Genomic DNA, 23,314 nt, shown 5'->3' on the forward strand with positions numbered 1-23,314 from the left:
TCACCTTGTTGAATGAGCACAGTTAGATCTCAGTGAGGCTGTTTCTGTTATCAGTTTATAAACACAGCCATACTAAGCTCCGCCTCACGTCGGTGACGTTCTCCTCGGCAGAGTGTCGAGTGTGAAACTTAAGGTAAGCTTCGAGTATTTAATGGAAATGCTACTATTTAAAATGTATGTCGGTCTGTTTTGCAATAGATAATACACTCGCACCAGCACGTTATGAGGTCCATTAGTTGAGTGTTTACCCATTTCCTGATGTAAACAGCTGACAGCAGAGTTTGAGCTTCGGACAGAAATAGAAATGTTGACAAAGTAACGGTAACTTCTGCAACGCGTTTCTGCAACGCTGACAACATTATCTAAAGATGTTAATGTGTGTAAAAACGTGTTGTTAAAGTTTTGTAGACCTGCTTGTGTACCAGGCAAACAGTTAATGTGTCAAACGGGACTTGCTTCAGTGTAGCAAGTAGCTTTCGTTAGCAGACCTTTTAAGTCAGACCCAGACTATTAAACTGATAAGAGAAGCGGTTGCGAAATGTTCATTTCGTAACACATTTTAACCGAGGCTTAAACATGAGGGAAGCGAGTGCAAACTTCATTCTAGTTTCATTTTGTTATTATGCCTATAGTTGTTTGAGAGTTAATGGATATCCACCTATATTTCGGACTCTGCTAAATTGAGCCCAGCAGGAATACAGTCTCTTTTTTTAAATGACATTCCTGACGTAGTCTCAGTCGTGTAGCGGTATCAGGGGGGCTTCTAGGGTCTGTTAGGGCCCTTGGCAAAAATTCATTGGCGGGCCCCTCCAACCAGCCTTGAGTATTATTTTCGCCAAGGGCCCCATGAGGGAGGTTTCCTACTGTCATTGCAAAATGTGCACATTTTGGGACAATGCTGTGCTTTGCCCCTACTGGCCTGGGGCCCCAAGCAGTTACCTGCTTTGCCTGCCCCTGCCTTGTTTTCTACTTTAACGTTTCTCTTCTTTCCTCTGTCATGGTGCTTCTAATGTCTTGTGTAAAGCACTTAGAATTGCCTTGTTGTTGAAGTGTGTTTTATGAAAATAAACTTGCCTCGCCTCCTAACAAGCAGCGCCTCTGGTGGGTATACTCTTAATTGTTTCCCCTCAACATATTTTTTTAAGTGTCAAGTCCAGTAGAATGTAAATGGCATCTGTTCTAAACAATGTAACACTACAGAAGAGACTCTCTCTTCACCATCCCAGAAACAAAACTGAAAAAAAAGTAGGGAAAGAAACATAAACTTATCTTTTCAAGAGCAGTGAGTGGTCTTGACAATTAAGTGATCCATGTCAGGTCTGTAGTGGTTTTTATTAAGTTTTAGATAAGAGTTTGCAAAGGGAGCAGTGTTGGTCAAGAATTATTAATAAAAAAAAGCCTCTCTGTAGGTCACTGTCTAAACACTTTGGCTACAGTTAAATTTAATTGTACACCTTCAGACGTATTTCCAGTTTCAGTGTATCCCTTTAGTATCTCATTTAATGTGTGTTGTTGTCATTTACAGTGAATGAAGAAAACCCTCACGAAACCAGGATGTTGCTTTTGGCTACAAAAGGTCACACTGCAGCAAGACAGGCCATAACAGGGACCTGGCAGAGATTAATGACAGGTGGCATGTGCCAGTTTTCTTCTTTGAGACAATGTACCATTGTCCAAAGGAACAGAAACAGTGGCCAGTTCTTTCCTGTAATCTTCAATCATTACAGATGTTTTAGTGCTAAAGCTGCCCTTCAGAACGCTTCATCACCCGCAGCCAATCAAAGCCCTTCCTATAGTTATATCATTGTTGGGGCAGGCTCAGCGGGCTGTGTTCTTGCCAACCGCCTCAGTGAGGATACCAATGAGTCGGTCCTGCTGCTGGAGGCTGGGCCTAAGGACATGCTGCTTGGCAGCTTACGACTTTCATGGAAGATCCACATGCCAGCTGCTTTGACCTACAACCTCTGCGATGAAAAGTAAAGTGGTTCAATTATTAAAGTTTGGATTTATAAAACATTCTTTGCTCATGAAGATCACTTAACTGTTTAAAGTGTGCACAAATACCAATTAATTTATTAGAATTTTTTTTATTTGGCTTTTCAATATTCAAGGACAAGGGTCATAATATACATTGACACATGTTGGTATGACCAACATTTGTAATTTCATACACACACACACCAACAAAACAAAGAGAAGAAAAAGAAAAGGCTCCATGTACCCTGCTCTTCTAAGAGAGAAGTAGAAATTAAATAATGTACAAATAAAAGAAAACATATCATAACAACATAAATAATAATAATAGTCTGTGTGTGTGGGGGGGAGAGACTACACCACGTAGAAAACAAGTCACATTTGGACGAGACAGAGGAAAATCTACCTCGCATTACAGAGATAAAACAATTGTGATTTGATGTAAGGTGAGACAATAGAAGACCAAACAAATGGAAAAAAACAACTAAAAAAAGGTCAATCATGAAATTTGTTCTTATCTTGTTAATGCTGTTGAAGACAATATAATGACCTATTATTGAACTGTTGTTGAACAGACCCTGCATCAGCAACATTGTCATGCTGTATGTGTTTCTATTCCTCCATGTCCAGGTATAACTGGTACTACCATACTTTACCTCAGGCCCAGATGAACAACCGAGTGATGTATTGGCCAAGGGGCCGAGTGTGGGGTGGCTCCTCTTCACTCAATGCCATGGTATACATCCGTGGACACGCTGAAGACTACAACCGCTGGCAGAAAGAGGGAGCTGAGGGCTGGGATTACGAACACTGTCTTCCTTACTTCAGGAAGGCACAGTGCCATGAGTTAGGAGAAAACAGGTATTATATTACATGTTTCTTTTTCTTCTTTTTTCGTTTTGTGAAGTTTAAAGCTGCAGATCTTGGTGCTCATTTCAACTTTGGTCATAATACTTTCAGAGCCCATCATTCTAACTCTTAGGCTTCAGACCTCAAAATGTATCAGGATTCAAAATCCGTCTTGGATGACTACTTTGATAACTTCAAAAGTGTGAAACAACTAAGATTTTTGTTGATGCTTTTTTCAGAAACAGGGAAACCAGAAAGAAAAACAAAACCACAAGAGTGGAAAATAGCAAGAACATCAACATGAATGTGTTGTTTGCACGGAAGAGTTAAACATTAACTATATAGTGTACTGGTCAAGGTTGTGATCAGGATAAATCTGGAATTCTCAAGTATCTGATTGAAGTGGTGGCACAGGTGCATTATGGATAAACATAAAAACACAATTTTCAGAGAATCTTGCAATCGCAAAGTATTATGCTATTTTCTGAAATAAAGAGGAGTTCAGGACATCCACAGATTAAAATATGTGAGGTTTCATTTTGTTTCAGCTAATGACCTTGTGTAAAGAAAGTATGATCTGGTTTTAATGAGTGTGAGTTCAGTTTTTTTAAATATCTTCAAAATGAAGATACCAGTTTTGATATCAGTGAGGTCCACGACTTCTCTCTCTCTCACTTTCTCTCGTGGGCAGACCGAATGAGGTGCTTTGGTTATGGGGACGCTTTATGTCCGTCACAAAGTGAAATAGTCCTTAATCCTGGTTCTAAATCTCCCAAACCCAGGAAGGGATACTACTAGCTGTTCGACTAAGAAAAAGAAAAAAAAGCCCTTTAAGCAAAGACAGAGTGAGGCTGAACTGTATTGCTATGGGTTACATTGGAGTCGGTAGAGCGGAGAAATAAGAAGACATTTCATTGAGTGTGAAGAGACTGAAGACATTTAAGAAAGGAAACTGCTTTTCTCTTTGTGTTTTTTTTTGTGAACTGTAGGTACAGAGGAGGCGATGGACCGCTTCATGTGTCAAGAGGGAAGACTAACCATCCCCTTCACAAGGCTTTTATTGAGGCAGGGCAGCAGGCAGGGTACCCTTATACTGATGACATGAATGGGCACCAACAGGAGGGTCTGGGCTGGATGGACATGACCATTTATAAAGGTTTGAGGAAACTACAGATAAAAACACAGGACATTTTATAAAACACAACAACATCCCAAACACAACGTATTGAAAAACACATTTCATCAAGCACTAGCACATAGCAGAAGACAAATGTGTATTATATAACAGTCAAATACTGTTCATACAAAACAGCTTAAAAAAAGAGAGAGAGAAAAGCTACAAGCTTGTCCCCACAAACTCTTGTCAGTGTCCAGGAATGATGGCCATGAAGTTGTAAACTCTATAGCTCCAGGATGCATTTAACATCACATTAAGCTCGGCACTTACGTAATTGAAGCTTTGAGAAGAGCTGAAGGACAAAGTGGAGGACAGAAATGAAGGCAAAAAGAATGATTGCAGCTGTGTCTCTCTGAGAATGAAAAAGGGCGCTGTGAGCAATGCAAAACAGAAAAATCAACAGAACAAGTGTTCCTTCTCGTTTTTAAGAAATTTCGCTCAGTTATAAATTATATAATTATTCAATGACATCTAGTTTTCCGAGGCAGTGAGTGGATTTCTTTTTTTACAAAAAAGAAGTTTATTATTACTGGACAGAATCCAAGACCTGGTACTTTGTTTACGCAGGACACACTAAAAAAATCATACAACTCCAATGCACTCTTAACCCTTTTTTTTAGCTATGTTATTCTCTGCATCATGTCTCTCCAGGAAAGAGGTGGAGCACAGCCAGTGCGTACCTGAGACCCACCTTGGGCCGACCAAACCTTAAGGCCGAGGTTGGCTGCCTAACCACTAAGATCCTGTTTGAAGGCAATGTCGCTGTGGGTGTAGAATACACACAGAACGGAGAGAAGAAAAAGGTTATTTGGATTGAATGACTTGCATGAATTGCATGAATTGCATGACTATACTACCAAAGACTTAAAAATCTGAGTTAATGGAGTTTATTGATTGATTTTAGTAACTTTATTGTCAAAGTCTGAAATGTTTTACGAATCATTGACCCAGTTTTCTTGTCTTAAGGTTTATGCAGATAAAGAGGTGATACTTAGCGGGGGAGCCATAAATTCACCTCAGCTTCTCATGCTGTCCGGAGTAGGAAACGCAGATGACCTGAAATGTCTCGACATTCCTGTAGTTCAGCACCTACCAGGTGAAGTTTGTTTACCAGAGGCCTTTTTAACAAGATCAGAGTCAGACAAGCTCCCTAACCCAAAACACCACATTTTGTTTTGGTTGGGGTGTTGAGAGTCAGAGGGTTACATTTCTGTTGATAACTACAAAATGCCTCAGGACCTTTTGTCATATAGAGGAAAGAAAAAGAGAGGATACGGGTTTGGCAGGAAAAAAGGATAAGGTTGGGTTAAACAGATTTGGCCTGACAGTTCTAACTCATCTTGTATGTACAGTAAATACATCTAACACGTCCAAAAATGATGGACCAATTCATTTTGATATGTTTCCCAAACATAAAAAATACATCTCCTGGATTAAAAAAGTATGATAATGACTCTTCTTTTTTCTTTCCTTGTTTCTCAGGTGTTGGTAGCAACCTGCAGGATCATTTGGAGCTGTACGTCCAGCAGCAGTGCACTCAGCCCATCACCCTGTACAAGGCTCAGAAACCTTTCCACATGGTCAAGATCGGCCTGGAATGGCTCTCCCTGTTCACTGGTAACTAAGGACACCTACACACAAACTGTGTGTGTACTTCTGTACAGTTCATACTACTTAACAGACAAAGTACTTCAAAATCATTTAAGATACCCTGTTTCAAGTCTTAAAAATGATATATATGAGCCAAGGACACGAGTGACTATAAAACAGCTTAAAATACCTTTAAGATACCAACTTATCCTATCTAACATTGAGAAGGTTTTACAAGATTTAAAGAATAAGAAATATGTGTGGGGGTGTGATTATTCAAGATTGATGAAGAATTTGGATTTTCTAACTTGATATGTTGACACACTCCAATTACCCCTCCGCACCACAATAATGAGCAGGAGTGGTATTGGTTGACTTTTTGTGACTGTCTAAAGTCAGGGCAAACCATGAATGTCGGACCACTGACTCCTCATCAGAGAAACAATTGGTTGAACGTCATTGTCCATAAGCATAATCGCTATATAAATTAGCTGTGTGAGGAATTCATTGCACTTCCTGTGACTTGTCCTACAGGGTACGGAGCGACAGCCCACCTGGAGAGTGGAGGGTTCATCCGCAGCCGGCCACACGTCACACACCCTGATATCCAGTTTCACTTCCTTCCCTCACAAGTCATCGACCATGGTCGAGTTGCATCCAAGATAGAGGCTTATCAGGTATTTGTGGCTATTTGTGTTGTGGCTGATTGACTAGTGGAGCGTTCATCAAAGTGTCATTAAGACACAGACCTGAACTCACGTTGTTTGTGACGTGGCTTCAGGGGGTATGATTGAGAAAGAGAGACTGAAAATTCCAAGGCATGGACTCATCTACAGTACATCAGGGCAGCTGCAGCTTGGAGACTTCTGTCCTTGTACTGGTAGATGAGCACTGGGGGAGGATTGATTAATTGATGAAAGTGATTCAAATTCAGAACCTTTTAGCTAGTTTTTAATTTGACCATCTTTGGGTTGAATTGGCTAAGAAATTTAACAAGTGGTAAACTGGTTGTGTCGAAGGATAAAAACATGGACAACTTTAAAGCTCTGAGGTATTGTTTATAAAACAGTGCATCAACTGGAAGTTAGCCAAAGGAAACTGAGGTGCTTGTGAATGAAGAGGAGTTCAGAAAGCAGATATTGTTTATTTGCTGACAACTTTAACATAGTCCTCCTGCCAATACATCCACCTTCCATCATTATGCAGGAGTATGTTTGAGGGACCCACACTGATATGCTATGGTTTTTGTGTCAAGTCTACTCTGAAACAATTCAACATTGCTCGAGTGAAAGGAATAATGTCAAAGCAAGAACTTTAACGGCTTGTATATGCCGAGGCTAGATGACTGCAGTGGTCTTTTTACAGCTCTCTGAAATCCAGCTGTTTGACAACTTCAGCACATTTACAATGTGGCTGCAAGAGTTCAGACAACAAATAAGAACGCTGTACTCCAGATCTAAATACTTGACAAACGCTACCTGATGATGTCACATTTTCTCTGCTTGTGCGTAAGTCTTTCTGTGGTTTAGCTCATCTCGAACAATTTACCAGATAATCTGAGACTTGTCTTGACTTTAATCTCCTTTAAATCTAAACTCAAAATGTTGCATTTCTACAGTGCCTACTATCTCTATTTGTTACTCTTTTGATTATAAAATTATGTTTTCACCATGCACCATCTTGTCTGCACTTAAGTTCTTTTGAATTAATTGTTTTAATTCATTTAAATATGTTACTCCTGCTGTTTTTAATTGTATTTGTGTCTTTGTTTTTGCTTTGCCACTCTGTAAAAGCACTTTCGATTGCCTCAGTGGATGAAATGTCACCTACATAAATGCTGCCTTATCCTTGTCATGATTCACTTTTACAGCCGTTCATATGAATTCTCTGTAGTCGGTCTGATTTACAGGATCAAACACACTTTGCTTTATACAATCCAAACATACGTTTTTATGATGCAAACTGTTGAGTAAATGTTCAACAGTTTTTTATGGTTCAAAGGAACACTTATAAAGATTTACCTTTTTGATGTTCAAACAGCTCTAGTTTCTGTTGAATCTAGCTGTTTACAGAGGGCCAGTGTTCTGCAATTCTCAACAACAACATCATTGAGCATTTTACATACAGTATCATTTTTCCTCCACTTGATGTGGCTTTCTTCATATATATACAAGAGTAGATTGTTCATTCACTTTGCAGAAGAAACAGTTGTGGTGTTGTTTTTTGTAAAGGAGTGAGATCACTCCTTTTTTTTCTGAAATAAATTAAAGTACAGTTACTGTTTGTGTTCAGCTTATTGAGCCATGATGATCTTATTTGAATCTGAATTGGTACAGTATGTGTAGGAGATCTGTCATACACAGCAGGTAGGGATGCAGGAGCTGCGGCTCAATAGGATTTATTCATCTTTATTTTTTGTAGCTGAGCTACTGTTACAAGCTGATGTAATTACTCTTTCTCAGATGTATTGTTTCTGTTTGTGTTGTAGGTTCATGTTGGACCAATGAGAAGCACAAGTGTCGGTTGGATGAAGCTGAAGAGCAACAATCCCCTGGATCACCCGATTCTTCAGCCAAACTATCTTTCAACTGGTAAGATCTAGTCATTACACTTCACTTATTAAAGATGTCAAAGATTGAACATCTGATCTGACATCTGGTTTAATGTAACAGAGTTTTGATTTCCACTTGCTTTAATGACTCCTCTCCCTGACAGATATCGATGTGTGGGAGTTCAGAGAGTGTGTCAAACTTGCGAGAGAGATTTTTGCCCAGAAGGCCTTTGATCCGTTCCGCGGCCCTGAAGTCCAGCCTGGGCCTCATGTCCAATCGGACGCTGACATTGATGCTTTTGTCCGCCAAAAAGCTGATAGTGCCTACCACCCGTCATGCACCTGCAAGATGGGGTCACCATCCGACGCAATGGCAGTGGTCGACCCAAGCACCCGTGTTTTGGGTCTGGAGCGACTGCGAGTGGTGGATGCTTCTATCATGCCCAGTGTAGTCAGCGGAAACCTCAATGCTCCAACCATTATGATCGCAGAGAAGGCTGCTGACATGATCAGAGGTCACCCTCCTCTTGTTGACCCAGGAGTTCCAGTGTACCAACCAAAAACACTTGACAAGCAGAGATGAACAAAGACAACAAGAAGCTGAGGGAGAGGTTTTAGCAAAATCTATGCATGGGTCATAGCACCCACCCCAACAAACCCAAGACATGAAAAGGTTTCATAAAGTCATTGAAGGCCATTAAAAACTGACAGTAGTTCATCTCTACATAACATTCATCATCATCTTTTACAACATTTCCACCAAGAAGTTTTACAAGTTATAAAAAACTTTTTTCAATGTTTTACATGGGTTCATTGGTTTCACAGGAACTTTTATTTCAACAGTACAGCTTCATTTAAGTCAACAACCAAAGGGTGATATAATCTTCATGGCTCTTATCTTACCAATGATCAGCCTGCAGAGAAGCGTGTGAGCAGCACTTTTTGTTATGTCTGCTCAGATCGCTTTTCATCAGATTAACAAACTTCTGCCTTCCTGAAAACAGGATGTTGGTTTCTTGCATGCAGTTTCGGTCAAAAAGAAGCTTTACAAAAATTAACTCTTTGCTCAGACTACACAGACTGTTGCTCATTCTTCTGTTTTTGCCAAAGCAGCGAAAAACAGATGATATTTAACTGACTAACACAAGATGTTCCACTTTCAACAACAACCCACATGGACTACATTCTTCGGTAATAACGGTGCTAAACTTATGGTGCATATTTTGTGGTATTGTACTGTTGGAATTACAACTGGTGAATTGAAAACAATGACTATTGTTTTTCAGTTCTGCTTATATGACTGCTATTCTCAGTTCACGTCAATGACCCCCAGCTTTTTTTTTTTTCTGGCAGCCTGGCTGAGCAGCCACACATGGCTCGATAAGCAAATAGACTGTTGATCAGAACAGTGATAACCAGGAGATAAGGAAGGGAATATCCAACGAAGAGCCGCAATTTGGCAATGCCTTTAACTTCAGATATTATAATCCAGTCACAGTCTGACTTGAAGCAAATAATAGAGCAATCTTTTGAATTCTCTGCATCATTGCATATGGATTGTAGAAGATTTTAACGGATCTCCTGTACGTGGTTCATCAGGTTTCATTGGGTGATTGATGATGTGATTTTCCTATTGCTCTTTAACCCTCATGTATGTAGCTTTTATTCCCCTTGAGGTACAGAAAATCTGGTTAAAGATTTAGTTTTGCCTCATGTTATAAGCTCTTTTAAATCAAATACTCTAATATGAGTATATTTTACACTAAAAACTAAACAAATCTTCATTGGTCAATCTTGAGTTTACACTTTATTTCCTTAGGGTACTGTGGATGTATAGTGAGTTGAAGATTTCTGTAAGTGAATTGATAATACTGAAATATAACTTGCTAGAATGAAGTCTTAATGTTTGACTGAAGTATTGCACTACAATGTGAAGTATATTAATTCCTGTGAAAATGACTGTTTACACGATATGAGCTTTTTTACAACATAACATTTCAAACCCTTTGTGAACTAATGGAGGAGTTGCACATTGATTGTAAAGGGAACATTGTTGTAAAAAAGTTCTTCCAGCGTTTGTTTGCTCTTCTTTGACCTTGTCCGAGTGACTTCATTTAGTGTTTTTTATCCACGTTTTCTGCAGGTCCAATGTCATTTAAGCAACACATTTCAGATGTTATTTTCTTTTGAACTTTTACAAAATCTGAATGAAATGTGTAGAAAAATAAATGATCAAGTTCATGCGATTCATTTGATCTTGCGCCTTTTACTGACACTTTGCAGCTTGTATTTAGCGTTGGCATCTAATCGACTGACCTATAGTAGTGAAAAAAAATCAGTGAATAAAGCTGTCCATTGCACAACAAAGCTTTAGGTCATGTTTTTAATGTCACATCATTTCTTTAAAAAGCACACAATTTACTGTCTTATTTTATTGTAGCATACATTTTATGGTAATATCTGTTGAATGACTGAGCCCTTTAATGACACAAAACAAACAGTTTACCCTGACGATAGTACGACTGACGAGAAAAAGCATTCCTGCTACGTCCAGTAAAAAATTGCTCCGAGGAATTGGCTCCGACTACAATTGGCAGTGATAGACTCTGATTACGCACTTACACTGGTACTTCTGGACCAAATGTGAGCCTCAGCACGTGAGATATATTGTTTTTATAAGTGATATTTCCCCCTCATAGACTCAAAACTGTTATGAAAGAGAAAATCCTACCCATTAAAGGCAGCTGCTCCAACCTAGTGTTTAATTTCAAAAATACATTTTAGACAAAAAATAAGTAAATATGATGAGGAAATTTCCAAAAATATATTTCTCATCTTGAATGGCTTTTTTAATTCAACTTTGTAGCAAATATCAGTCAGACCTTTGTTGTTAATTTTGGCTTCCAACGTCTGACACATGAAATAAGTAGTAAGGTGCCTCAGATAAATATAACGCCATTTTGTCAGGCATCAGTAGATCAAACATTTCAATTTTGAGGTTCAGTCCACAGAACCAAATTGGTTTTGAAGCTAAGCTGTTTAAAGCTCGAGTCAAACATGAAATAAGACGAAGGTCAGACAAATTTAACTCGCATGATTGCCGTTTGCTTCAGCTATGAAGCAGGAATCAAACAGATGAGGAAGTCATTCAAATCAAAATGTAGCTGAAGTCTCACTGGTGAGGAGAATGTTCAGGTGCGATCACTTTCATAATGTGAACTCTCTGTCTTGTTTACATCACCTCACATTCAGCAGTTTACAACAGGGCTAAGTTAAATGAGTAATTGTACATTCTGAGCAAATTTTTTTGAGTGATTTCAGTGGGAAATTGTCTATCCTAAAAGTTTTCCAGGGTTGTGATGAAAGTTCAGGCATCACTATGGTAACATGTCCTTGACATTGTAGAATCATCCCAATTACTCCATATTTTTTTAGTTTTGAAGGAAACAAATGAAATAAGTAAAACAGTGACCTCTCTATCGGTTGGCATACAGAAGAAGAATTACACTCTGTTGTCCTGTTTAACACAGCTTCAGTATGTGAAACCGCTGTGTTTTTTTTTTTATTGATATGTGATTTCCTTTTTGATGTCAAGTACTGAGGCAGGTAATGTTTAAACCTGAAACTCTAGACTGTGATCCCAGAGCTGCTCCTGGATTCATGTTATACCTGCTTGTTAAGATGGCTTTTTGATCTGCATGATCGTTACTCTGCACTGAGAATAGATGAAATACATTTTTCAAAAACACACACACCCTTTTTCTGTCACATTACTGGTGTAATGAGTTGTGGTAGCCAAAATGTAATGTAAATGACCTGTGACAGATCAGAACTAAGGCTGTTTTAATGACCAATAAAGGATTAAAATGACACTTTAAATATATATATATATATATATATTATTTACAAGAAGTTAATGACAAGTGCAACTTTGAAAAGCCATCTTGACTTATTGACATCATTGTGACACCCTGCAACATTACAACAGATTGCACCACTGACTGCCCGTCACCAGTGTTTCTTTCTGACATTCAAACTTGCTGTGTAATGCTGCTTGGTTGTTCTGCTGTATCAAACCACTCTTGATAATAAAAAATATCATCCCACAGACTGAGAAAACAAGGCACTTTGTTCTCTTCTCCATCCATGTTTTGTCTTTCTATGACAGGATTCACTTGAGCACAGACATCCTCTCATTCTCAAGTACTTGTACACATCCAATTTAAAAAACCTAGAAAAATTATATGTTAGCGGTCTCTAAAGCGCCGTGATGCATATCATCTCGTCTGTGAGGTCCTCGTCATATTTCACAGCTGTGCACTGCTCACCGTCGCTGTATTCATGGATATTGTGGTCTTTCAGATGAGCGGCGGCCTGTGCGTCTGATGTGACATTCCCCGCTCCTCTGTTGCTGCCATTCCCCATACTGCTGTTAAGCAGGTTACTGGCTGCACTGTCCATTTCATCAATGGTTAGTTCGCAGGCATCTGCAATTTCCTGTTTGGTCGCTGAAACAAACTTAGGATCCCTCGCGTATTTCCCCAGACCTTCAGAGATCAACACCTGAGGATAAAAGAAAGGAAAAATGTTTGATCATCTGAACTGTGTGTATGTTTTGGAGTTTTAGTGTTCGTAAAAGTTTATACAGCTAGTTGTTCTCACAGTCGACTCCAAAAAATTCAACATATGCACATATGTATGCCCCTTCAGGTATTTTCAACACACAAGCTTTCAGTTTTTTGAGGCTATATTAAACTACATGATTTACTCACAGCCTCCACCAGACTGTCAGCGCTGCCTCTCTTCTTCAGGTAGCGCATGCAACTCTTCGCAGGAAACTGCAGACATGATGGAGAATGGCTGCGACTCGGAGGGCCATTCTGGCTATCTGTATACCACAAACTCCTCTTTACTGCTCCAGGGATGCTGCCCACGCTTCCAGAACTGTGCCAGTCCACCTTGGTTTATAAAACGCATACAAACGTGTATGTTTATTTATGTTATGTCACAAGACACTGATTAAGGTGCTAAACATTAAAATCAATTTGATACGATTCGCTGAATAATATCAGGTGTCACTAAAGGAAAAAGGAATAATTTACTGAATTTAAGTTTAAAGGAATACATAGTAATTGGTCTGTTTCAGCTCAAAAATCATTGACGCACTTCTCTTTCTTCTATGACTAACTGAGGTTGAAGGTAAAAAGAAAAGGATAATAAACTGTCATTTAATTTATTTCACTAGTCCAGTCATACCATTAACTGAAACTATCAAACTGCAAGGAAGTTTGGTCAAGTTCCTCGCAATATTTACTCGATATTTTTCTCGATGACCTCTATAACATCCTGTGCTTTTTAATGATCCCACATTTAACCAAACCTGTATAAGTGGTGTGTAGCATTTTGCACATTCAGTGCTGAGAGGTGAGGCAGGAGGTGTGGCCCAGGAATGCAATGACCGCGCAGGAGAATTGTGGGGAACTTTCTTGGCATCAAAACCGGCCACCGCCATGACCTAAGAATGGAGCTCAGATTTAGTGCTGATGAAAAGAGACGGTCCAGGAGTTTACCGCTAATCCTACCATGGCATGATTTACCTTTGTGACACTTCTGTACATTCATTCATTAATGGAGCAAAGCGTGTTTGTACCTGCTGCTGTGCAAGGTGTAGTGGGAGAGCTGCGCAGGATGGAGACAGAGGAGGCTCATCCTGACTGTTTTTTCTGCGAAGACACTCAAAATTGAACGTCGGTCTGTTGGCGGCTGGAAGAAGAATAAGAATCAGAATGAGCTTTATTGGCCTGACTGAACAAGTATAATTGAAACACACACATGAGAAAAAAGAGCAGTGATAAGAAATGCCGTCTCACCCTAACTTTCAGTCAACCTAACGACAGGCTAAGAGAGGGAGCTAAGGCGAGTTTTCAGCATCTTGACAAACCGCTATACCATGCCCACTTGTGGTCTATCAGGTCAGCTACATGTCTTATTGTGAATGACTCTTATCCTTCTTAAAATCGAAATGTATGAGTGATTACAGAGACGTGATATATCTTAAAGACAAAAAGTGTAAAAGTTGTGGCATACTTCCTTGAGGTGAGAGTAATAGCCATCTTCTAGATGAACTTCTGCTGTCTCGGAAGATTGGCTGCTTGTCATCGTCAAAGCAGTCATCCTGCTGATGGTCACTATTGGAAATGTCGAGGTCAGAATCTCTCTCTAGATCATAGTGGTCTTTGTTGGAAAACCTGCCAGAAGAAATGATAAAATAAAATTTGTTTGGTTTTAATTGAAGTGACAAAGAGTTTGTATTGATCAAAGTTACTGTCATCAATACAACTGTTTTGTGAGTGTGTGGACTTTGAGTTTGTACCTGTCCCTTGTGAGCTTGATATTGTCAAAATGAAACTCCTCCCCACTGTAGTAGTTCTCCACAGATCCTTGCTCTTCCTCACTGTCCCTCCCACTGGTATCATCTTGTAGAGATAGAGGACAGGGTCCAATACCACTTTCTGACCTGGTGTCAATATGACAAAGAAACAATAAGTCAAATGTTGATCAATCAGTTCTTTTATGGATCATGTTACAGATCTTTGGGTCAATCAAACAGATATTTTGAAGACACCAGAAAAGTCAGTTTGAAATGAAACACTCCATAAACTGATCTGGTGTCATCCTCTCAGCTGTGGCTATGATAACTTGCTCTGTCTATCTGCCACAGGGCTTGATAACAATTTGTTTGCCTTGTTGCTGCTCAAGAGGAAGCTCTGATAAACTGCTTCAAGTTATGTAACTTGAAATCCATTTGAAAATAAAAAAGGATATAATTAGGAAAACATGAGCTTAAAAGACCTTGGGATGTTCCATCTCTTCATGAGGCCGACATACACTGTCACTTGCATCATAAACATGTTACAGCGGTCCATTTGTATCCACAGTCAATAATACAGGCAACAGACTTGATTGACTGTATTGATGATGAATACATGTGATTATGATATACAGTATCCGGTGCTAAAGCAACATTTTCCTTTGTTTCTTTTTTGACAATCCACTTGAAGTTAGACTTTGTGATTGGTGGAGTACCTCTGATTCAGAGGAGTCACTTTTTATGAAGATGCATGAAACACCACTTGAGATGGTAAAATGTTTTTTTTCAACTAAACTGTAGGATTCTTTTAAGGTCCCAAACCAGTTACCTTGTGGTGCTGGAATTCCTACGCCTGTTTTGCACTCCTTTGTTTATGGTCCTTTGTTTACTTGAGGATGGACGGTTTGGCCTTAACATACACTTCTGATGCCTTCCATTGGACATGGAGAGAAGCGGGGGCAAGTTGGCATTGTTGAGGTTGGCATTGGAGGGTATCGGTGATTGATGGCAAAAGGAAATACAATGAGGATGATTGTGCAGATGAGAGGAGTGATAATGATTATACTGGATTGGTGACATATTGATCTCTGCGTCCCCTCCTCTGTTGTTTTCATTGGCTCTCCTGTCTGTTTGGGAGGGTTCGTTTGAGGCACTGTCAGAAAAGGGTAAAATCTGTAGGGGACGTTGGGTAACAGTGGTTGGGATGAAGTGGCCCTGTTGATCCACATTAACATGGTTTGCATGGTTCCCGAAAAGACCGCCATTACGCTGCAGAGATAACAGAAAACAGGTGAGAAAACAGCACAAAACATTACCTGTTCAAAGTTTGGGGTAAAAAGTAAAAAAAAGTTAATTTCCTATCAACCCCTAAAATATAACATGATCTATTCAAATGTCTAATCCCCATCTATTGTTCTTTTACAAACACTCTTACCTTAAAATTCCCCTTCCATGACACATTTATTTACGTTAAACGTAGACAGAGATACAAATATTTTTTCAAGCAGGCATAGTGGTCCTTCAAATTCGGATTTCCTACTAATTTTCCTTCATTTCATTTAAATGCCTGATACCTGCCTGTTGTATCGGTTATTTCTGTTATTAGCATTTATATTATTTTTATACTCCCTGTTGATCTGTTCTTTTCTTTTCCTAAATGTTGATGAATTTGTTTTTATCTTTAAAGCACTTTGTAAGCAGGTGTTTTTAAAAGTGCTATATAAATAAAGTCATTATTATTAGTTTGCTTTTTAGGTTTTCCTACGCATGCATTCTTGCTGCTACCTCTCAAGCAGAGTATTTTGTGCCTCAAGAATCTTTAAGGATTACCCTGTAGATTTCCTCCTCTTCCTCATCATTAGCATCTACGAGCCCTTCCTCTTGCAGGTCACAGGATATGGCTCGACGGATCTCTGGTCCAATATCATGCAGCGTGCGCAGTCCGGCCTGTAAAGAGAGAAGCTATAATACCAATGCTTCCTGCTTCTTCATTCTCATCTCTGTGTGGTTGAGAAAAAAAGGTGTCAGTTGTCTGGATTGGTTGTATGAATTGTCTACAACAATGATTTCAGAGTGCTTTGTGAACTTCCCTTAGAGGTCAATCTGTCCTACTATCTCAACCTTTGCAGCAAAGTATAAAAGCATGTCAATAGTTTACGTAACGCAAATGAGGTAATAAACACCTTACATCAACATGTGCTGATAACCATGCAGATTAAGTGCCAGAAGTTATCTGATTAACTATCATTTCACATCAAGACTTGTTGGACAGCTGTGGCTCAGGGGTTGGAGTTGGTCATCTCTCTTGACTGGAAGGTTGGGGGGGAGTTGGTCATCTCTCTTGACTGGAAGGTTGGGGGTTCGATCCCCAGTTCCTGCAGCTACAGGTCCAACGTGTCCTAGGCTGAGACACTTAACCCCAGGTTGCTCGGTGAAGGCATAACAAATTGGGTGTGCACTGTAAAAGCACTTTGTGTGGCCAGAAGAGTAGAAAAGGTGTCACTAAAGGAAAAAGGAATAATTTACTGAATTTAAGTTGAAAACTCGCCTTAGCTCCCTCTCTTAGCCTGTCGTTAGGTTGACTGAAAGTTAGGGTGAGACGGCATTTCTTATCACTGCTCTGTTTTCTCATGTGTGTGTTTCAATTATACTTGTTCAGTCAGGCCAATAAAGCTCATTCTGATTCTTATTCTTCTTCCAGCCGCCAACAGACCGACGTTCAATTTTGAGTGTCTTCGCAGAAAAAACAGTCAGGATGAGCCTCCTCTGTCTCCATCCTGCGCAGCTCTCCCACTACACCTTGCACAGCAGCAGGTACAAACACGCTTTGCTCCATTAATGAATGAATGTACAGAAGTGTCACAAAGGTAAATCATGCCATGGTAGGATTAGCGGTAAACTCCTGGACCGTCTCTTTTCATCAGCACTAAATCTGAGCTCCATTCTTAGGTCATGGCGGTGGCCGGTTTTGATGCCAAGAAAGTTCCCCACAATTCTCCTGCGCGGTCATTGCATTCCTGGGCCACACCTCCTGCCTCACCTCTCAGCACTGAATGTGCAAAATGCTACACACCACTTATACAGGTTTGGTTAAATGTGGGATCATTAAAAAGCACAGGATGTTATAGAGGTCATCGAGAAAAATATCGAGTAAATATTGCGAGGAACTTGACCAAACTTCCTTGCAGTTTGATAGTTTCAGTTAATGGTATGACTGGACTAGTGAAATAAATTAAATGACAGTTTATTATCCTTTTCTTTTTACCTTCAACCTCAGTTAGTCATAGAAGAAAGAGAAGTGCGTCAATGATTTTTGAGCTGAAACAGACCAATTACTATGTATTCCTTTAAACTTAAATTCAGTAAATTATTCCTTTTTCCTTTAGTGACACCTGATATTATTCAGCGAATCGTATCAAATTGATTTTAATGTTTAGCACCTTAATCAGTGTCTTGTGACATAACATAAATAAACATACACGTTTTATGCGTTTTATCAATAAAAACAAAAGAAAGAACTGAAATTGCTTATATATAACTTGTAAATCAAGGGATATGTGTTAAATGATGAGATACATAACTCAAAAAGGAAGACAAAAACCATGACATCCACGAAGACTCTGAGTCTGTGTAGTTCTACAAAAAAAATGAGGGCCTCTTGGTTACTACTAGGGAAACTTAAAAACAAAGACATGGTAGCTAGGAAGACACATGCACACATCTCTGTATCTCATCAGATATCTCTCAGTAATGCAAGATATTACTTGTGCTACATAAGAAAACTAGTTTTATACATTTTGGGGCTTAGTTCATTAAAAAGGGCCACTGAAAGTTGGAGCAGGTCCCTTAGTTTTATGCGATATCTTTGTTGGACATCGATCAACAACGCTTTCATATCTACTTTCAAAATACTTGAGCTGACTTTCAGGAAGACCTGAGAAGGGACTCAAACAATATGCAGACAAAACAAGGACAATATTCCAATCTAAGTCTTTCAATATCTCAATTTAATTTCATGTACAGTGCATATGCATGTTACATTGTGCTTAACTGACCTGTAAAGCCATGGTGGTGTTCAGCCTCTCCCATGAGTGCCTTCCCACAAGACCTTGCTCTTTGCGCCTCTTGAACTTCCTGAAGTAGTCCTGTATCAGGAAGGTGGCATAGAACTTCCCCACTGTTACCTCGTCATCTGAGTGAACAGACCATAGACACCAAAGCCTCCGGGATAAACACCAAAGCTCAGGAGTGAACTTCTGTATCCATCCACAATTCTTTTCATAAGGTTAACAACCTTCAAGGGAGACCTTAAAAACTTCCTTCAAATATCAAGTATCTAAACTGAAGTCAATTAACAGAGAGTTACATAGTTGAAGCAGCATCACAGTTGAAGGTTGCCAACTAAGAAAAAACCCTGTTTTAATTGACAAACTAAGACATGTTGATGCCATGAATCCAGAACATTTTCCAGTTTCATTTTATATTTATTGTCAACATATCAAAGAAACTGGTAATAATGTCTAGTCTGGACCTCATACTATTCTACTATGTCTTTAAGTATCAAAATTGAACGAGCTTCATGATATTTTCAAGTATGCAGTGAAGCTGTGAATTTCAGTCTTAAAGATGCACACACAAATCCATGCAGCTATTTTTTAACCAACAAAAGATAATCTCTACACTTGTAGATCTTATCTTGCTCCATTTCTGAGTACAGTACATGCATGTTGTTAAGAAAAACGTCATCCACACACAAAAACAACGTATACACACAGCCAGTCAGTTGAGACTGGCACATTCTGTGAAGCTCATACCGCTTAAAGTATCTGACTTTAGCTCATTATTTCTTTTTAGAACAGTAATATCAATCTATCCATTTACTGCCACGCATACCAACGTGTCATCATATATTGACTACAGAAATAATACATCTAAGATGAAATAATACATCTAAGATGTATTATTTCACAGATTCAGAGATTGTATATCTCTATGCAGTACATGTCCAAGAAAAGAAAACGTGTTCTGTAGCAAGAAGCACATGAAAGAAATGCAACAAAGAGAGGCTTTAGAGAAGAACAGATCTGGCCATACTTAGAGCAACTCTCATTAAGGAGAAACACACAAGTATTTTTGAAATACTTGGTTCAGGAACATAGACCACGCCGCATAACTAAGCATGCCTTACTTTTTCTTATTCCTTTGTATCTGCCTTCACATTACTCATAAATTATATTGTAGCTAACTTTTCTTCACTAAACAATAAAGTGAAGGTAAAAGATGTGAGTGAAATGATTGCTTTAAATAAGACTCATCATTTCCTCGGACAATAAACAGAAAAGGAAGACTGCGAGACGTGACATTGATCCATCTGAAAGCAGCTGACAGTATTCCTGACACAGCCAGAAAGAAACTCTGAAGGGTCAAATAGAGAACGCAAAAATATGTTTGAAAAAATATATTTCAGGTTGTTTAATTTGTTTAGCATTATTTTGTTAATAAAGTTTATAACATAGAAAGACCGGGAACCACTTTTCATTCTCCTGATCTCCAATACAGATTTTCAAATGTACATTAATGTGCACATTTCAAAAGGACAACACTTTCTGTATCTTCTCCTCTTGAAATAAGTGAGCAGAATCATATTATATACTTATAATACATCAACCTAACCTGGGTACATTTCATGCCCTTCGTAGATTTCTTTCATGGCAGTTTTAAGGAAAGAGGTAACAGCAGTATCATGCCACCAAACTAAAACAGAACTGCCACAGAGAGCTCAGGATAGCAGAAAGAGAAGGGAAGACAGCCATGACTAAGCATGCTACTGAAAGCAGATGCAGCTGTGATGGAGAGAAGCTTGGCAGAAAAGATCAGAAAAAGAAAAGGGTTAGCAAACTAATGCACAGAATACATGCAATTGTGTTAAGTTTGGCAAGTTCTTAAACACAGCAAAGCAGAAGCATTGCAGGCATAGAAGTACGCTGAAAAAACGATGAAGCTACAACCTGAGGAAGCTGTATGTGCATGCTCTCTATAATTTAGAATATGTTGAAACAGTGACATTCAAACATAATGGTTGTTATTATTATTATTGTTATCATCATCTTTTAAAAACAAAACATAATGCAAACCAAGTTCATCATAATTGGTTTAAAGATGAAAACATGTCAAGTATGTGAAATCCTCTTACCTGGCAGTGCTCCAAAAAATTTCCAATTGAAAATCTGCTTAACTTTTAAAAAGCTGTGAATCATGTACGGAACGAGTTTTTCTTTCATTTGATAAAGTTATAAATGTGTTTATATTGACTTAAGTGATACTTAAATGTTTTTATTTTATACAGCTGCTCCATCCATCAATTATCTAAAACACCCATCCTTTTTGCGGCTACAAGGGTCAGGAGCCAATTCAAGCTGTCATAAACAGAGTATTGTATGACATATCTAGGAGTTTGTTTGTTTCAGTTTATATTCTGCAATGCAACTTGTAATTGTTGCATGCACGTAAAGATGTATAAAGAGCACTGTGTTGGAGTTGGGGCCATCACAATGTTGTATACATCCTATTAAGGAAAACTTTTCACACCCTTAAACAATGATTGTAAGAGGTGTTAGAGAAAGTGTCCTTGGGGAAAAATAGAAAACAGATGCGCTGAGGTTTACCTGTACCAGCAGCATTAGACAAAAAGTATACAAAATATCTGAAACTATATTGAAATCCTTAAATTGAATAATCTTTCAGGGCTTTTATTTGATGTAAAACTCAATGTGACAAAAATACTTGAGTGAATGCAGAACCAGAGACAGCTGGGTTTATGTTATGAGAAAAAAAATCTACATTTTGACTTCCTAAGAGTATATGAGAAATGAAGAAAAAGACCTGAACATGGTAACAGTCAAGGGTTTGTCTGTAGATCTCCTTAAGTAGGTCATGGTCAGGAAGTGGATGCTGACAGCAGCCTTTGGATTAACCTCTGAATCCTCTGTGTGTGTGTGTGTGTGTGTGTGTGTGTGTGTGTGTGTGTGTGTGTGTGTGTGTGTGTGTGTGTGTGTGTGTGTGTGTGTGTGTGTGTGTGTGTGTGTGTGTGTGTGTGTGTGTGTGTGTGTGTGTGTGTGTGTGTGTGTGTGTGTGTGTGTGTGTGTGTGTGTGTGTGTGTGTGTGTGTGTGTGTGTGTGTGTGTGTGTGTGTGTGTGTGTGTGTGTGTGTGTGTGTGTGTGTGTGTGTGTGTGTGTGTGTGTGTGTGTGTGTGTGTGTGTGTGTGTGTGTGTGTGTGTGTGTGTGTGTGTGTGTGTGTGTGTGTGTGTGTGTGTGTGTGTGTGTGTGTGTGTGTGTGTGTGTGTGTGTGTGTGTGTGTGTGTGTGTGTGTGTGTGTGTGTGTGTGTGTGTGTGTGTGTGTGTGTGTGTGTGTGTGTGTGTGTGTGTGTGTGTGTGTGTGTGTGTGTGTGTGTGTGTGTGTGTGTGTGTGTGTGTGTGTGTGTGTGTGTGTGTGTGTGTGTGTGTGTGTGTGTGTGTGTGTGTGTGTGTGTGTGTGTGTGTGTGTGTGTGTGTGTGTGTGTGTGTGTGTGTGTGTGTGTGTGTGTGTGTGTGTGTGTGTGTGTGTGTGTGTGTGTGTGTGTGTGTGTGTGTGTGTGTGTGTGTGTGTGTGTGTGTGTGTGTGTGTGTGTGTGTGTGTGTGTGTGTGTGTGTGTGTGTGTGTGTGTGTGTGTGTGTGTGTGTGTGTGTGTGTGTGTGTGTGTGTGTGTGTGTGTGTGTGTGTGTGTGTGTGTGTGATGTCCACTGACCGCCTGCAGGAGGCACCACTTGGTCAAGCAGCTTCATACTGGTCCTCTTCCAGATCTTCTTAATCACAGCTCGAAGCTCCTCATTGGCTTGATCCAGGTTACCTTGGAGATAGCGGAGAGGTTGGTTATCAGCACTCGGTACCAAAACTACTCATTATATTTCTCTCCTTCTGATGGACACAAACATATTACTATACATGTTTTTTATTTTATGTAATAGAGAATCTGGTTTGCCTTTTTTCTTGCCACGTCTTGAGCCTCTGCCGGCCTAACAGATATTCTTGTATTTGATTTTAGCAATCCCATAGCATCACCCTCTGTCACGTTGTGTTACATTAAGTGTTTCCTGATTATTAAGATCACTAACTATAAATTACAATTTAAAGTACAACAAATGTATGTACAAAACGGCATGATAAAAAAAAAACCTGCAACCACCAAACAGTAATAATCTCTGTAACCAGCAGCTTTTGTGGATATTTATTGAGATACTCACCCTCAGTTTTTATCTTTAGAGCAGTGCGAACCAGCGCAAACAAGGTGGCATTAAACATGACTGTGCCATCACTGTTCAAGGGCATGTTCATCGCCACGAGACGCTGCAAAAGATTTAAGTACAGATGAGCGAAGGCATCATCAAACAAAAAAGTGATTTTGTGTGTGTCTCTAAGTTGCTGATACCCACCTTACAGGCCACCCTGTGAGGGCAGAGCTTGCCAAAGCCGAGCGGTGGCTGGATCCTCCTCAGCAGAGTCACCACATCAAGGTGCTTTATCCTGCCCCTGACAAAACAATGCTTGTAAATAAAAAAGAACTACAGCACTATGCTCAGTCATCAGAGCCACTACAGTTACTAGTAAGTACGAGAACATCAGTTTGAGCACTTCAAAGAGCCATCAAGTATACAGAGACAGTGCAACACATTATAATAATAAACGACAGCAGGTTCTACATTGTTAATCACATTCACTGTCAAGGAATCAGTTGTACTGTACGCAGCAAAGTGCTTAAACTCCAAC

The 23,314-nt window shown here is 39.4% G+C and overlaps 2 protein-coding genes across 7 annotated transcripts in view; one reads left to right on the plus strand and one right to left on the minus strand.

The window, feature by feature from the left end:
• Positions 1 to 28: 28 nt before the first annotated feature.
• chdh (choline dehydrogenase) lies at positions 29 to 10,508 on the plus strand. The gene is made up of 10 exons (XM_079359431.1): positions 29 to 133; positions 1,526 to 1,976; positions 2,605 to 2,835; positions 3,813 to 3,979; positions 4,652 to 4,803; positions 4,967 to 5,096; positions 5,483 to 5,617; positions 6,125 to 6,267; positions 8,079 to 8,181; positions 8,306 to 10,508. The coding sequence occupies exons 2-10, from the start codon at positions 1,555 to 1,557 to the stop codon at positions 8,722 to 8,724; spliced, it is 1,902 nt and encodes a 633-aa protein (XP_079215557.1). The 5' UTR covers positions 29 to 133; positions 1,526 to 1,554; the 3' UTR covers positions 8,725 to 10,508.
• A 1,148-nt stretch (positions 10,509 to 11,656) lies between these two features.
• cacna1db (calcium channel, voltage-dependent, L type, alpha 1D subunit, b) overlaps positions 11,657 to 23,314 on the minus strand; it is a 63,569-nt gene continuing 51,911 nt past the window's right edge. For 5 of the 6 annotated variants that reach the window (XM_079359422.1, XM_079359425.1, XM_079359427.1 and 2 more), the window contains 12 exons: positions 22,981 to 23,077; positions 22,792 to 22,894; positions 22,296 to 22,397; positions 18,567 to 18,703; positions 16,342 to 16,458; positions 15,341 to 15,780; positions 14,515 to 14,658; positions 14,229 to 14,389; positions 13,792 to 13,904; positions 13,522 to 13,656; positions 12,914 to 13,099; positions 11,657 to 12,704 (listed from right to left, as the gene is read on the minus strand). In XM_079359422.1, the coding sequence (XP_079215548.1) occupies positions 12,399 to 12,704; positions 12,914 to 13,099; positions 13,522 to 13,656; positions 13,792 to 13,904; positions 14,229 to 14,389; positions 14,515 to 14,658; positions 15,341 to 15,780; positions 16,342 to 16,458; positions 18,567 to 18,703; positions 22,296 to 22,397; positions 22,792 to 22,894; positions 22,981 to 23,077 (2,041 nt within the window). In that variant the 3' untranslated portion in view covers positions 11,657 to 12,398. The remainder of the gene's footprint in view (positions 12,705 to 12,913; positions 13,100 to 13,521; positions 13,657 to 13,791; positions 13,905 to 14,228; positions 14,390 to 14,514; positions 14,659 to 15,340; positions 15,781 to 16,341; positions 16,459 to 18,566; positions 18,704 to 22,295; positions 22,398 to 22,791; positions 22,895 to 22,980; positions 23,078 to 23,314) is intronic. The other variant, XM_079359424.1, reaches the window with a different exon arrangement.

This window comes from Symphodus melops (assembly GCF_947650265.1).
Source record: "Symphodus melops genome assembly, chromosome: 13".
NCBI lineage: Eukaryota > Metazoa > Chordata > Actinopteri > Labriformes > Labridae > Symphodus > Symphodus melops.

Coding starts and splice junctions, on each gene's coding strand:
- chdh (XM_079359431.1), top strand. CDS start 1,555: ATGTTGCTTTTGGCTACAAAAGGTCACACTGCAGCAAGACAGGCCATA. Junction 3,980..4,651: donor GGACATGACCATTTATAAAG/GTTTGAGGAAAC, acceptor ATGTCTCTCCAG/GAAAGAGGTGGAGCACAGCC. Junction 4,804..4,966: donor AGAACGGAGAGAAGAAAAAG/GTTATTTGGATT, acceptor TCTTGTCTTAAG/GTTTATGCAGATAAAGAGGT.